We start from the raw sequence: 17334 nt of genomic DNA on the forward strand, positions 1-17334 counted from the left end.
CAGATTCATCTTGTATATAGGTTGATGTTGGAGACATGACCGATGGGTCTCTGAATCAGAAAGAAAAGATAATACTTGTAATGAATATAATCAGCAAAATTAGTGGAAGAAAGCTGCATAACATAACCTTTAGTTCCAAATAACAGAAAGGACAATACCTAGAAACTTCATGTGATAACCAGGACTCAACATGAAGAGATTTTTGTTGTTAACAAAAGAGCAATCACATTTTGTAGAATTATCTCTATTGCCTTCTGGCTCAACATTAAAATATGGAGTAGAAAACAAAGAGAGTAATAGTTGAAAAGTTTTGAATTTTTTTAAGTATGTAAGAACTCAAATTCCAAGTGAATTAATATTTTGAGTGAATGTTTAAATGGGTATTATGTATACAGAAGCAAAAACTATTCTGTTCAACACTTCTATTATTTTAGTGTCAACATTCAAAAATGATACTTTTTGTTTGTTTTCAGTAATTGGGACAAAAACAATTCTTAAAAGAGAGAAAATTATTGATAAACATAAATTTCTGTTTACCAAGTACCACATCTGCATAACAAACCTTGAATTTTCTCAGATAATCACTGCACTGGAAAAATTACTGGTTTAAGAAGGCATCACCAATATTCCTCTCCACTTGCACCTTCTACAGCACCCCTGAGAACTACAACCCCAACAACAACAGGCAGCCCAACAGCCCTGAGATGGTAAAGATGCCTTGAATAGCCAGCTGCTAGCCAACACATCTTCCACAGCAAGCAAGCCCCATGAACTTGGAGAATAGCATGCATGACCTTCACACTAGGACACTGTTGCTTCATCTCCAGGGAAGATAAGGCACATTTCCCCCCTATCCCCCAACTCCCACTGACCATCTTATTAGAATGACAAGGAGACAAATTTGGCTAAAGTCAGATCCATGGACTGAAAGTCAAAGCAAAGAAAGAGTTAGGCAAATATTTAAGTCCCAAAGTAAACTTTGTTCAAAAATTTAAGGAGCAAATATAATCATTCACACCAGAAAACAGGTACTCTGAGTCAAGGGATCTTTGTTTGCTCTCATAAGTGGTATATAAAAACCTCTGGGGAGCGTCTGGGTGGCTCAGTTCTTTGAGGGTCCAACTCTTGATTTTGGCTCAGGTCATGATCCTAGGGTCATGGGATTGAGCCCCACATCGAGATGGGTGTGGATGCCTGCTCAGGATCCTCTCTCCCTCCCTCTCCCTCTTTCTCTCTCTTTCTCTCCCTCCCTCCCTCCCTCCCTCCTTCCCTCCCTCCCCTCTGCCACTCTCCCCAACTGGTGCACTCTCTCTTGCTCTCAAATTAAAAAAAAAAAAAAAAGTTCTGGATATCCAAGATCAATCCATTTTCTAATTTTAGTATTTTACTGCTAATAGTTACCTATAGAACTCCCATAGATTGTATTTCAAGATAAAGAGGGAAATCTTACAAACTAATTAAGCATTTTAGTTATTAATTTACTAAAGAGTATCTTGTTAAAAACCAGGGGCACCTGGCTGGCTCAATCGGGGGACCATAAAACTCTTGATTTCAGAGTTGTGACTTTGAGTCCCATGTTGGGAATAGAGATTACTTAAAAATAAAATCTTAAAAAAAAAAATCACTTCCCTGGAAGTCTACTTCACAACACTGCTTTATAGTGGTACAGGATAATTGAAATTAGTATAAAAAGATGATTTAAAGTGATAAATGGATGATTTTCTACATTAATATATATTTATATGTATTTGAAAAATGCAAATGCACAACAAAATAGTAAAATTACATTTTAAAATTTAGATTAGGAAATGTTTTGGGGTGATAAAAATATATTCCTCTTTTTTAAAAAATATATTGATTTTGGGAGGGAGCGCAGGCAGGGGAGGGGCAGAGAGTGGGGGACAGAGGATAGAAGTGGGCTCTGCAAGGACAGCAGGGAGCTGGATGTGGGGCTTGAGCTCACAAACCGGGAGGTCATGACCTGAGCCGGAAGTCTGACCCTCAGCAGACTGAGCCACCCAGGTGCCCCTATATTCTCTATTTTGATCAGGGATGGTAGTTACAGGATTGTATACACTTAAAAACTCATGAAACTCTACACTTAAGATCTTCCATTGTGTTTAAATTTTACCTCAATCAAAAATTAAATTAAGAAAAATGTAAGTCAAATGAAGAAAACTGTAGTAACTAACAATATAGAAAATGGCAAAATGGTGATAGAATACCTGAATGATTCAAGTTTGGGGAACACTGGCCTGTCTATGGAAAGGTGAACGACACCCACAAAGAATCCAAAAGGAAACCAAATGAGTTTTGAATTCTGACTGTGACTCTTCCCAAGGGGTTCTTCTGCTTACTATTCTTTTCAGAGATTTCTCTCTGCCTGGGGCTAGAAGCCAGCAGTAAGGATCTATTATAATATTTATCTTTGGGGAAAGATGCATATAAAGCTAGTGAATCAAGTGAGTTGCAGTACATGAATTCCATATTAACAGCAAGCTTATTAATTAACACAAATATTTAGACATCTAGTCATAAAATATAAGCAACTTATACTGAAACTGGGCTAATGAAAATTTCCTGCTTTAGTATAAAGAATTTTTGCAATAATTTTAGGGGAAAATATTTTTTTCATCAGAAAATATAATAGCCTGATTTCCTCATACAGAAATGTATAAATCAAGAGAGTGATCATTAATTTTGTCTTTCAAAGTGTTACAAGTTAAAGTCTTGGCATTAATAAAAGCAAAGTGTTAGGAAAAAAAGATACCCATACATGCACATTATAATCTCTGTATATAAGCCAAATTAGAAAGCCAAATGACAAAGAGATCCTTTTCCAATTAGTAACAGAATCTGAGATAGCCTTAATTAGAAATATATAAAATTTTACACTAAAAAAAACTAAAGAGAAATGAATAGACAGTTATGTTTCTGCATGCGTTTATTTAGAATTATAAACATGTACTTTTTCCCTAAATTAATACAGAGATTTTCTACAATGCCAATCATCATCTCAAGAGAATTCTTCTTGGGACTTCACTAAATAACTCTAAAGTTCATTTGTGTGTAGTTGAAGCTATTTAAATTGTGCCCTTATTGGGGCGCCTGGGTGGCTCAGTCGGTTAAGCGGCCGACTTCGGCCCAGGTCATGATCTCGCGGTCCATGAGTTTGAGCCCCGCGTCGGGCTCTGTGCTGACAGCTCAGAGCCTGGAGCCTGTTTCAGATTCTGTGTCTCCCTCTCTCTGGCCCTCCCCTGTTCATGCCTTGTCTCTCTCTGTCTCAAAAATAAATAAACACTAAAAAAAAAAAATTTAAATTGTGCCTTTATTGGGACTGCTAAAGGAAAGGCAAGATAGGGTAGGGTGAACTGTTCAGGATTGGCTAGTTTGAATAATTCTGGAGGGCTCTGGCCTATGGGAATGGTCTCCAGTTGCCTGGTACTTGATTCTGGGATGATTTAGGGCAATGGAAATAATGGCTTCATGTTTCAGAGTTTGGTAAGAAGGTGGTTGAGGGATATGGGTTTGGGACTGGTAGGTTTGCCTATGAAAGATGTACCCTTTGCTACCTAAAAGAGGCAGTCCTTCGCCCACTAGAAAGGTTTTTTTAAATGGCAAAACATCATAATATACAGAAAACAGAAATATACATACACACACGTATACACAGACACAATACAATCTGAAAAAGTAAACAGACAAAAACCAGGAAAACAATTTTTGAAAAATTAGTCATGAAGGATCACGAATTCACACATTAAAGATAAACGATAATTAAAGCAATTTGAAATCTGTTTTAAGACCAGATAGATTGGGGCACCTGGGTGGCTCAGTTGGTTGAGGATTTGACTCTTGATCATGGCTCAGGTCATGATCTCATGGCTGGTGATTTCAAACCCTGCCTTGGGCTCTGTGCTGACAATGCAGAGCCTGCTTGGGATGCTCTCTCTTCCTCTCTCTCTGCCCCTTCCCTGCCTGTGCTGGTGTGTGCATGTTCTCTCTCTCTCTCTCTCTCTCTCTCAAAACTAAATAAATAAACTTAAAATACAGAGACCAGATAGATGAATAGATATAGAAATAGGTATTTTGACATGTTAAATGTCATGTGTTACTTTATGAAGAAGATATATTATACATTATAAAGAAGATTCAAAACAGTAAAGAAGGGAAAGATTACTTGTTAGTCAATAAATGGTATCGGAGGGACACCTGGGTGGCTCAGGTTAAGCATCCGACTCCTGGTTTTGGCTCAGTACATGATCTCATGGTTTTGTGAGTTCAAGCCATGTGTCAGGCCCTGTGATGACATTATGGAGCCTTCTTGGGATTCTCTCTCTCCCTCTCTCTCTACCCCTTCCCTACTCATACTGTCTCTGACGCCCTCAAAATAAATAAACTTAAAAAAAATTAAATGAATGGTATTGGAATAGCTAGCAGTATAGGGGAGGAAAAATGTCTTTTTCCTCTATCTTTCTAAGTTCTCAGTTGGGGCCCCTGTAACAAAAAAATAGATTAACAAGAGAAAAGCATACGGATTTATCTAATTTAAGTTTTATGTGACCTAGGAGCCTTCATTAAGAACATGAAGACCCAAAGAAGCAGTTAAACCTGAGAGTTTTTATGCTACGCTTGAAGAGTGGAAGGTCATGGGAATATGTGACAGGACAGGAAAGGGTAGGAGCTAATTGCAGTAAACTGTGGGAAGCAGTAAGGCTTATTCCCTCAGATTCCTCTTGGGCTCCCTTTGTCTTCAGAGGCAAGAATGCCCCTTTTCTTCCAGTCTAGGGATGACATCTCACAAGAGGCTCTTATAACCTGCTCCAGGGAAAGTCAGAAAATCCTTCCCACACCTGCCATTTCACAAATTCCTTCCACTTGAAATACTCAATATACCAAGATGTCATATTTGGGGGTAGCATGTCCCAAACCCCATCATTAGCAACTTGTGTAAAATTTTTACACCCTATTCTCACACCTCATATAAAAATAAATCCATATTCCCATAATAATAGGAAAATGCATAAAGCTATGAAATGCATAAAGGACATAGCACTGTGCTTTGCGCTTTACACAAATTGTCAGAGCAGTCTTACTTTGCAATACTTCCATTCTTCCCACTTACCAGGAAGAGACTGAGAGCTTAGAGGTAAGCAGCTAACTTAAGACCACACTGCTAGAAGGTGACAGAGCCAGGATACCTTGACAGTCTACCTCTAGATGTCCTCTTCCGTACTCATTCTACTGCATTGGTATCTATGAAGTCTATGCTAAGTAGTAAATAAAAAATCTCAGAAATGTAGATGTGAGCACACCACATACAAATACTTCTGTATTTCCAGGAAAAAAAATGACAGAAAAGCAAGCATATATTGAAACTATGACAAAAAATTAATATTTTCATTACAAGTGTATAAAATGTTCATCTAGGGGTGCCTGGGTGGCTCAGTCGGTTAAGTGTCTGACTTCAGCTCAGGTCATGATCTCACAGTCTGTGAGTTCGAGCCCTGCGTCAGGCTCTGGGCTGATGGCTCAGAGCCCGGAGCCTGTTTCCGATTCTGTGTCTCCCTCTCTCTCTGCCCCTTCCCTGCTCATGCTCTGTCTCTCTCTGTCTCAAAAATTAAAAAAAACATTTCAAAATATTACAAAATAAAAAATAAATAAAATGTTCATATAAATTTGTAAGAAAATATTAAGAACTCAGGCACAATTTACCTCAAGTCAAAGAAATGCAAATTAAAAGAATAAAGTATGATGTACCCTGGCAACAAAATCTTTATGTAATAACACCTGTAGATGACTGTGGCGTTTGCATGCACTGCTGATGAGACTGAACAACCTGACATGTTTCTATTTATTGTCCTAGGGATCCTTCTACTGGGAATTATCAGAAGGAAACAAAACATGTGGTGGGAAAGGAAGCAATATTCACAGAGATTTGCATCAAAGTGTGACCAACTGCAATAGGAGAAAGATGAAATGAATCATAACATATTTTAATAAAGGGCAGTCTTTTAAATCATGTCACGAAAGCTCTAAAGTCCTAAAAGAAAAAGTTTTACTATATATAAGCACAGCAAGAGAACTAGAGAAAAACTTAAAAGGCAAACCGAAAAAATGTTTGCAGCATATTAACAAAGTATTAAGGATCAATAACTAAAGAGAGCACCTACAAATCGAGAGAGAGAGAGAGAGAGAGAGAGAGGACAGCCTATGGAAGAAACAGGAAGGAGTATAAATAGGCAGTTTTCAGAAGAAATATAATGTCCAATAAGTACATTAAACAATGCTCAACTTCATTAAAATAAAAAAAATAAGTAACAGCAAATGAAAGTAACAATGACATGTTTTTCACCTTTTAAATATTGGCAAATATGTAAAGATTGGTGATATCTAAAGCTGGCAAGAGAGTGAGAAAAACATTGGTAAGAATATTCAGATATAGCTGTTTTGAAAAGAGTTTGACAGTACTTTACTAGAATTTTTAACTTTTATTTGGAAGTAATTTTAGAATTGCAGAAAATTGCATATTAGCTCAAAAGAGTTCCCATATATCCTTCACCCTGCTTCCCCTAATATTGTTAACACTACACATATCATAGTACAATTATCAAAACAAAAAAATAACACTGCTATAAAATTCTTAACTAAATAAAGATCTAATTCAAATTTCATCAGTTTTTCCATTGATGTCCTTTTTTTTGTTTCAGGATCCAACTAGGATTACGCATTACGTTTGGTTGTTATGGCCTTTTGTTTCCTTCAATATGTAACAATATTTCAATCTTTCCTTATACATAACCAGATTTTAAACACCCACATCATTTACCCAAGCAATTTCACTTATAGGAATTATTCTGTTGAAATTTGTGCACAAATGTGCAAAAATGGACAAGGATGCTTATTTCCAGATTTTGAAATCCTGAAATGTTAGAGGTGAAGTAACAAGCGGGAAGAAAATGACTTATCCTTTCCACTTTAAACACTTTTGTATTCCTTGGTATTTTTTCCCTAGTATGTATTACATAAGTTTATAATAAAAATACAATAAAACAAATTATAAAGAAAAAAGACTGTTAATGGCTAGAGTTGGCATGTTAAAGCAGTCTCGATATTCTCTTACACTAATAACAGGACAGTAATTGGTAAAATAACGTTGGGGAATATTTTGGATGGGAGATGTTTAACAATTTGGCAAAATTTAAAATGTGCCTACTCTTTGAAACAGCAAGCCCTCTTCTAGAAATTTTTAGTGTAGAAATATTTACAGAAACATTTAAAGAGGTTTGTATATACTGATGTTGCTGCATTTTTATTTATAACTTTACTAATTCAGAATCAACCTAAATGTCCAAGAGAGTGTTCTACATGAAGACATTTCCATAAAATTATATGCTATGCTACTGGGTAAGACCTGGTAAATCTCTGACTTGAAAAGATGTCCAAAATATATTATTATTATTATTATTATTATTATTTTTAATATTTATTTATTTTTGAGACAGGGAGACAGAGTGTGAGCAGGGGAGGGGCAGAGAGAGAGGAAGACACACAATCCAAAGCAGGCTCCAGGCTCTGAGATGTCAGCACAGAGCCTAACCCATGAACTGTGAGATCCTGACCTGAACCAAAGTTGGACACTTAACCGACGGAGCCCCCCAGGCGCCCCCACAATATATTATTGAATGAAAAAAGTTTAATTCATTTATGTTAATAAAGTACATATATGTATACATATACATATTTTATTTATTCATAAGCATTTATTTGTGCACATGATACCTATATCTATACATGCATAAAGTATATAAAACTATTAACAGTTGCTTTTCTTTTAAAATTGAAATTATAGCTGGGAAAGGGTTTATACCTATTTTTTGTGTTTAAAAAAATTTTGTAAATACTTATTTATTTTTGAGGGAGAGACAGCGCTTGAGTGGGGGAGCGAGCGACATAAAGAAAAGGAGACACAGAATCTGAAGCAGGCTCCAGGCTCTGAGCTGTCAGTACAGAGCCCAAAGCAGGGCTTGAAACCATGAAACATAAGATCATGACCTGAGCTGAAGTCGGACGCTTAAGTGACTAAGCCACCCAGGTGCCCCTATTTTTTTTTTCACAATGCTACTTCTTTAATTAAAAACAAAACAAAACAAAACAAAAAAACTCTTAAAAGTAATAAGAATGGTAAAACAACATGAAAAAGATTTGTGATATAATGCATATATGAAAACAATAATGGTACATTACTCAATGATTAAAGCCATGCAAATAAACATATGCATATAGAAATAACTGTAAACAAATGCATAAAATTAATTAAAAATTATAATTGAGGGGATGGATTTTGGATGATTTAAAAATTCTGTTCTCCAAATACAATGTTATTATATTACTTCGAAAAAAATTATATTATGATTAAAATGTTGGACTTCCTTGAAAAAAAGACTTTTACATAATCTTAACTAATAGACTATGATGCTATTATAAGTCTGAAAATTTTAAATATTCTTAAATCCTTCCTATTTCTAAGAAGAAATTAGAGAAGTACTAGGCATTTATTAAACAAGTACCTACAAAATGTAGCAAACTCTATGCTGTTCTAATTGCTTTTCATGTTAACCTTTATAACAACCATACAAGGTAATTCTTATTGTTCCCAAATCAGAGATTAATCCAATGAGGCACAAAGATGTTAACTTGCCTAAGGTCACACAACTAAGTAGCAGAACTAGCCCTTGAAAGCAGATCTGGTTCATTCATAAGTTCCTACTCCTTCTCCCACACTATAGTGTTTCCTGAATCTTTGTTTTTTATATTCAAACATCTCGCAGAACCGTAACAGGCAACACCATCAGCTACTCCACCTATCTTCCCCATACACTACTATTTTTATTCTTTTATTTATTTCTTGGGCCAAGTGACCCAGATATTTACTCTGGTCTGCACAAGTCCTTTGACATTCTGAAAGTATTTACTGAGCTGTTATAAATATTTCATGGAATATTAGAGCAGGAAGGGACTTAGGAGACAATCCAGATCTTCCCCTTCTTTTTTTTTTTTTTTTTTTTGCAAGCGGAACTCAGAGGTAGGTGAGACTTACTCTAATTCTTTTTCATTCAGACTGCTGCCATTGGGCAGAGCAGTGGTCAGGTGAAAAGGTGTGGGCACCTTTACTACTCACCTCTATCTTAACATATGGCTGAAGAGCTAAAAGAAGGGGCCTATGGGAATGGCAGAGGCTTGCAGATAGAGCTCTGATACTTGACCCAAGAAGCACTTTCCTAATAGGCACTTAGGAACAGTATTCAAGGTGGGAACATTCTTATACCTTGGTTCAAACAGGTTGTAGAGACTGCCACTACAACTCAGCACAGGCCAACACCTAACTTTGACAACTTATTCCTCAAGGTCATTTCATGATTCAAGGGAGGCAAGTGACACTGTGGTTAGCTTTAATCTATCAAGCCCATTTGGGGAATTTATCCTTTAAAAATAATGGCATCAGTATTTTAAAATATATGCATAAAGATGTTTATTAAAGCATTGCATGTAGCAGTATCAAACCACAACAGCAACTTGAAAAACTCCCAAACATTCATCAATATAGAGGTCACTGATTAAAACTGATATATCTGTTATGGTATGCTATGTAGAAGGCTAAAAACAGATCTGTATCTGCTTAAGTAGTTAAATCTGTAGAATAATATATATAATAAGATCTCATTGTTGTAAAAACAAGACAATCACAAAGCATTTATACATGTACATATGTACCTCTGTTTATATAAATAAAGAAAATAGACTATTAAGACTTGCAACCCAGGGTAAGGGGCTGTACAGAAAACTACCTTACTTGTTTTTATCATTCATCTTTGTAATGTAATTTTTGCAGTGGTGAACATCCCTATGCCTATTTTCTTTATTCATTAACCATAGACAACAATGATTACCTCACATAATTGTTGTTGAATCAAATGAAGTAATGTATGTGTATCCCTGGCCTTTGTAGGCACTTAATACATCATACTGTTATTTTTTAAAATTTTTATTTATTTAATTTTGAGAGAAAGACAGAGCACGAGCAGGGGAGGGGCAGAGAGAGAAGGAGATACAGAATCTGAAGCAGGCTCCAGGCCCTGAGCTGTCAGCACAGAGCCCCACCCGGGGCTCAAATGCATGAACGCGAGATCAGGACCTGAGCTGAACGCTTAACTGACTGAGCCACCCAGGTGCCCCACATATCATCATCATCATCATCATCATCATCATCATCATCATCATCTTTTGCTTTCACACCAGCAACTTTCTTTTGTCCACCTATAGTGTTTTATATAAAACAGTTCTATCTTTAAAATTTTTTTTAACCTTTATTTATTTTTGAGAAAGAGAGAGAGAACAAGCAGGGGAGGAACAGAGAGGGAGACACAGAATCTGAAGTAGGCTCCAGGCTCTGAGCTATCAGCACAGAGCCTGACGCAGGGCTCCAACCCAAGAATTGCGAGATCATGACCTGAGCCGAAGTCAGTTGCTTAACCGACTGAGCCACCCGGGCGCCCCAAAACAGTTCTATCTTTAAAAAAAATACTGTCTTCGATATCCATAGATCCAAATGTATAAAAAAATAAAAGCTACCATATTAGTTGAAATTAACACTCAAACTCTAATAGGACTAGCTTGCTAAACTTTAATAAGAACTAAGAAAAACTAAGATAAAGTAAAATTATCTAAGGAGCACTGTGGGAGTATGGCAAATTCCTTAACTTCTCTAACTATAAATGATCTCCTTTGTAAGATGATGATGATAATGTCTGTTATGCCTTCTTCCCAAATAATCTCAATATGTAAATATTTAAACATAGATTTCTTATCACTATTGTAAAGTGTTTACAAATGGAAAGGGTAGCAATACTATGAAATATTTCTAAATGTTTATTTTTTTGAAATACAAAGAGATCAATACATTTCATGTATCTGTGTTTAGTAATGTTTGATTTTAAGACTGTTAAAAGTCATCTCAAATTTCCTATTACAGATTTATAAATGTTTTCCATGATTTCTCAGTAACTGCACTTCTATTCTTACAGCTAAATATATACTTAGATACATTACAATATGTTGAATAGAAAATAAGTAAATTATTCAATAATTTCAAGAACAATGTGTTTATTCCACTCCATAAAAAGCCTGCACTTGCATGCAGTTTCTTAACAATACAGTATTGTAAATGTAGATTCTCTTCCTTATGATTTTAACATTTTGTTTTCTCTAGCTTAATGTATTGCAAGAATATAGTATATATTACATATAACATACAGAAATCTGTATTAATCGATTATTTACGTTTTTAGTAAGGCCTTCAGTTGGCAATAGGCTATTAGTAGTTAAGTTTTGGGGGAGTCAGAAGTTATACATGGGCTTCTGACTATAGTGGTCAGTGCCCCAAACCTCTGTTGTTCAAGGGTCAATTGTATCTCTGTAGTTTGCTGAGTCTAGCAGCACATTCAAAAATCATGCCAAATGTTAGACAGTTTTTGTGAAATAGTTCTGTTCCATGCATTGCAAGATATCTAGTTTCCTTAACCTTTGCCCAACAAAATGCCCCATATTCCCCAAATTACTATAACCCAAGACACTTCTACAAATTCCTAACCTATCTCATAGGGAGATGTCTCTCAAATTATCTGTGTTAAAGGACGTTTTGTCCCTAATTTGCCTAAGATCTATACTTCTATACAAAATTAAAAACAGAAACAAGTTACTAGGAAAAAAGTGAAATAGAAAACAAATATAAAATATAAGTTCTATTTTATCATTACATTCAACAGAAAAAATGACCCTGTGGAATTACTATACAAGTTTCTAAATGGTTCCTCTCATTTTTGGCTTTTATCTCATTGCAGACCAATAATAAATAGTTTGCAGACCAGCTCTGGTCCATGGACCACACTTTAAATAGCACTGTCCTAAAGACAGTAGTATAGCTTTCACTGAGAATCACTGGTAAAAATAAAACAGTATATAAAAATGTTAGTTATTATCCTTATCATTTTTTATTCTAAATATCCTTTAGCTGAGACTAAAATAAACAATTCTACCCACATTAACAATCCTATCTCAAAAATTCCTGTCTAAATCTTCAGACATACACACAAGTCCTATTTCCTCTTGTTTGTTTTTAAACGCTTATGTATTTATTTTGAGAGAGAGAGAGAGAGAGAGAGAGAGAGAGAGAGAGCGCACTCCCGTGCAGGCAGGGGAGGGGCGGAGAGAAAGGGACAGAGAGAATCCCAAGTAGACTCTGTGTTGTCAGCACAGAGCTAGACGTAGGGCTCAATTCCACAAACTGAGATCGTCCTGCGTCAAAATCAAGAGTTGGACGCTCAACCGACTGAGCCACCCAGGCACCCCTTCTTTCTTTTTTAAAAGGCAACCTTGTCTTCTATGATATTGACTTCCTCTCTGCAAAGGTGCAGCAACATTATTTAGCCAGTGAAAAGTACAGACTACTTTTACAAGTCAAAAAGCAAAAGAGTTGATTTTAAAAAGGCCCATGACCTATATACATACTCAGAATATAAAAACAACACTTACTTCCTTGCCTGTTCATCTATAGGTTTGTGTCCAACATCTTTTCTGTTCTTCCAGGTTACACTCAACCTTTCCTGGGTCCACCCTGCACCACCACCACCATTCAACCCAGGAAATACTACAGGGATAGGCTTTCCTTTCAATCACAGTTCTTTTTATGACACCAATATATTATTTGTCTAAAAGAATTTGTTTTAAGAATTGGCTCTTTCTCTTTTTTCAGTAGTGTCCTGTTAAGAATACTGTCACTTGAGGAGAATGTCAAAGGTTCATCCTATCCCAATCAAGTTTTGACAATAGGTAGAGTTAAACATCTCCCTGCATATACAAATTGATGTGTTAGAATTCTTTTAAAATGCTCTTGACTTCACAAACTTTAGGGGTGCCAGGGTGGTTCAGTTGGTTAAGCGTCCAACTTCGGTTCAGGTCATGATCTCACAGTTCGTGAGTTCCAGCCCTGCCTTGGGCTCTGTGCAGACAACTCAGAGCCTAGAGCCTGCTTCAGATTCTGTGTCTCCGTCTCTCTCTCTGCCCCTCCTCTGCTTGCACTCCATCTCTCTCTCTCCATCTCTCTCTCTCTCTCTCAAAAGTAAACATTAAAAAAATAAAAAAAAAACAAATTTTATTCAAAGATTCTATGTTTAGATTTATACAAATGGCTGATACTGTTCTCAACTTCAAGGTAAAGTCCATATTAAGCTGTGAATTTTAATTATTTAAATCTTCCATGAGATTGCACACATTCCAATAACATGGTATACAAAAAATATTTTAGGGGCGCCTGGGTGGCGCAGTTGGTTAAGCGTCCGACTTCAGCCAGGTCACGATCTTGCAGTCTGTGAGTTCGAGCCCCGTGTCAGGCTCTGGGCTGATGGCTCAGAGCCTGGAGCCTGTTTCCGATTCTGTGTCTCCCTCTCTCTCTGCCCCTCCCCCGTTCATGCTCTGTCTCTCTCTGTCCCAAAAATAAATAAACGTTGAAAAAAAAATTTAAAAATATTTTAGTATAGGAGAGTATGTTTGTGAAATACAACTTTTAAAAACAATTTTTTTTAATGTTTATTTATTTTTGAAAGACAGAGAGAGACAGAGCATGAGTGGGGGAGAAGCAGAAAGAAAGGGAGACACAGAACCCAAAGCAGGCTCCAGGCTGTGAGCTGTCAGCACAGAGCCTGACGTGGGGCGCAAACCCACAAACTGTGATCATGACCTGAGCTGAAGTCAGACACTTAACTGACTGAGCCACCCAGGCACCCCTGTATGTGAAATATAAATAAAAGCAATTACTTACTTGTTAACTTTAAATATTGCTATCATTCTAATTCCTCATAAGTCTGTAACACTGATATAAGTAATCATAAAAATTAAATTTCTAGTGTTAACCTAAAAAAGGAAAAATGCACTCAACTAACATTTAGAAGAAAATACTGATTATATGTCATTTTGCTTTTAAATATTAATTCAATTTTCTTTTAAAAATAGCTTTAATCAAATGGAATTTGAAGTCTGCATATTTTATATAATGAAACATGATCTTACCCTTTTCTTGGCTACCACAGCAACTTTGCCATCTGCTTTGGATTTATCTGTAAGATAATAAAGTATGGCTGTTTCAAAAAAGTGCCTACACTCCTGTTCAAATAAATGCAACATTATACAGTTAGAATTTTCTACTTTCTCATGCTGTGATATGTGTTTTCAATGATTTTTTAATCATAATGCTATTAAACTCAACTTCTCCAAGTTGAGTATAACAAAATAATCCAAAGGTAATAATATCAGGGATCTGCATAGTTATTTGACAAGCCTCCTCCCTTAAATCTAACTGGTTGGCTGGATGTTTCCAAGTTAGCAACTAGTGTATCTTATTCCAGGTTCTGGTCAGCTAATGTGCTCTGGAGTATACAGGACCTGGAATGAAATCCCAGCTATCTCCACTTGCACATCTACTCTATGCCAGACATGGATAAAGACATTACATAGACAATCTCTTATTTAAACCTCATGATAAACTTGCAAAAAAGTATGTAGTCCATTTCCCAGCTAAGAAAGTTAAGGCTAAGTACCCTGCCTGAGGCCATGCAGTGGGGCCAGACCCATCTGACTGCAAGTGTTTAATCTTTATGTCTGCAGCTTCCATGCAGGACCCTTAAGCAACACTCAGCAAGGAGGATGATAAACAAATAGCACGTAGAAAACTATGTTAAGATATAATTTTGATATATGTAAAACTGTGCGTGTGAATTAGTAAAACTTATTGGCAATAATAATTAAGAAATTATATTTTTTATGGGTTCAATGTAGAATTCCAACGAAATGAGTTGTACATAAATTTTTATTCACACATATGTTTTATTAACCTTAATATTGTGGTAATGAAAAATGAAGAGAATTATGGACATTAATAATAAGGTTTTAGGGTTACATTTAACATTAAAAAATACCCAAAAATTTAATTTATCAATGTAGGACTATAATTCACAATGAAAACTTAAAACAAACAAAGAGAATAAATATCCATGGATATGAGAGTAAATAAATGCTGCCTATCTAAAAGCAAATTTTGCAGTAAAAAATTATTGGCATAAAGCATACAAATCCAGAGAAGCAGGTTATTATATTTATGCCTATAATTAGTTGGCCACATGTAAACTGTCCTCTTTCCTATGTTCAGCTGTGTGCTTGAAATAATCCCTTCTTCTGGAATACCCTTTTTCTCCCCACTGATGAATGTATAAGACCATCCACTGTCACAGAAAATTCTTCCAACTAGGAGAAATAACCATCTTTGTTGCAAAACCACAGTCATGACAGGACACAGAACTTTCTTCCTTGTCTTATGGTTACTTCTATATACGTCAAAGCACCCTACAAAACTAGAATGTGCCTTAAAGTCAGGGGCCAAGTTTTATATGCAGTAGGTGCTCAGTTTTTTTTTATAATTAATAAATGTACATGTATCTTATTCAAAATCTCACATGGATCTGAAATACACATTTTACCTGAACAAATTAATATAACTTACGAGTTAAAATACATACAACAGGGGAGCCTGGGTGGCTCAGTCGGTTAAGCATCCGACTTCAGCTCAGGTCACGATCTCACAGTCCGTGAGTTCGAGCCCCGCATCGGGCTCTGGGCTGATGATGGCCCAGAGCCTGGAGCCTGCTTCCGATTCTGTGTCTCCCTCTCTCTCTGACCCTCCCCCGTTCATACTCTGCCTCTCTCTGTCTCAAAAATAAATAAACGTTAAAAAAAAAATTAAAAAAAAATACATACAACATTTACATGGTGTAAGTTACTATACTAGACAACGTAAGATATAAAACACCATATATGTTCTCAGACCCTTAGTTTCTTTATTGATAAACCAGGAGTAATAATTATTACCTTATTGGTATATTGTGAGATTCAAGTAACAGAATTTATGTAAATAAAACTCCTAAAACAATGTGTGGTAGATAATAGATTATTAACAGTGTTCTTTTACATTTAGCTAATAAAGACATTCTGGGGTATGGGTGCATGTGTGTGAGAGAGAGAGAGAGACAGAGACACATACAGAGAGATCTTAACCCTTGCAATACTAGGAAAAATAGGTTAGTGATTATACATGTTACTGTTGTATCATCTTGTTAAGTGATTCCATCATTCTACCATTTAAATAATTGTTTTAGTCTTTTTAACATAGTTGGGAATAAACTGATGAGTAATGATAAAATAGCAAAGATTAGTAAAATTCCATAATGCATTTCAGATTTACAAAAGAGCCCTGATGATAATTACAAGATAGAATAAATTTTGTTGTATCTAAAATTTTTTTTCATTTTCTTCTTTTGAAGACCTCTAATAACAATGAAAGTCATGATGAAATATCAATCTGTACACGCAGTTGAAAATGCACATAAAAGAAACTCAAAACTAAAATTGGATCCAATGGACCCTGGTCATATACTGGTCTTTTTTCCAGTTAGTGAAAAAAGAATACAATTTTGTTATTTTTCTCTTCAAAATATACATCATTCTTATGTAAAATTTCCAGTAGGGAGACACATTTGGAACAGAAATATCCAAACTGTTGTTCAAGGAACTTTTTATGTTGAAACGTTGTACAACCATCTCCCAGTGCAATATAGAAGTGTTTCAGGGGGTAACAACAGCCACTCTGATTTTCAAAGGGATTTGCCAAAGGGAAAGTCTGATGTAATGCTGAAAAACATTACAATCATTAGCAATTTTCCTATTAATAACAGTAGGTCCGTGTTCAACTTCAGCAACATTAAACACTTTCTAAGAGCTGAATTTTCCCTAGTGAGAAAGGTTTAATTTCCTCCCTTCAGAAATCTCTGCATGTAGGGACCCTCACACAGAGTGAAAAGCAGTTAACAGGAAATGTAGATTTGGATAATTAAAAGGGCCTTTACTCCTCTTCTGGGCTACATCCATATCATCGTTTTAAAGTGCAAAAGAGGAGCTGCAGGTAGAAAATGAAAATGTTCCGAATCAGTAGAGGTGGTTATGCCTCATGACTCATAACAGATGTTAAATTTTTTTTATTTACAACCGTATTAGAAAGGAGTACAAATATTAACATAAATCAGTGGCTTCTTTTTTAAAAAAAATATTTTTTAAAGCTTATCCATTGATGGCCTCAGAAAATCTGTTAGCATATGCTTCTTTAAAGGTGACAGCTGAAAGCATGTTCTTAAAAAGGTAGAGGATATTCCAGTTTCCGATCTGGCATGTAAA

The 17334-nt window shown here is 35.8% G+C and overlaps 1 protein-coding gene across 1 annotated transcript in view; it reads right to left on the minus strand.

The window, feature by feature from the left end:
- Nucleotides 1-17334, minus strand: part of ZCWPW2 (zinc finger CW-type and PWWP domain containing 2) — a 96173-nt gene that overhangs the window by 32438 nt on the left and 46401 nt on the right. Inside the window, 1 exon segment of the mRNA XM_047876548.1 lies at nucleotides 14125-14171. Coding sequence (XP_047732504.1) covers nucleotides 14125-14171 — 47 coding nt within the window.

The sequence above is a fragment of the Prionailurus viverrinus genome, chromosome C2 (genome assembly GCF_022837055.1).
Source record: "Prionailurus viverrinus isolate Anna chromosome C2, UM_Priviv_1.0, whole genome shotgun sequence".
Taxonomy (NCBI): Eukaryota; Metazoa; Chordata; class Mammalia; order Carnivora; family Felidae; genus Prionailurus; species Prionailurus viverrinus.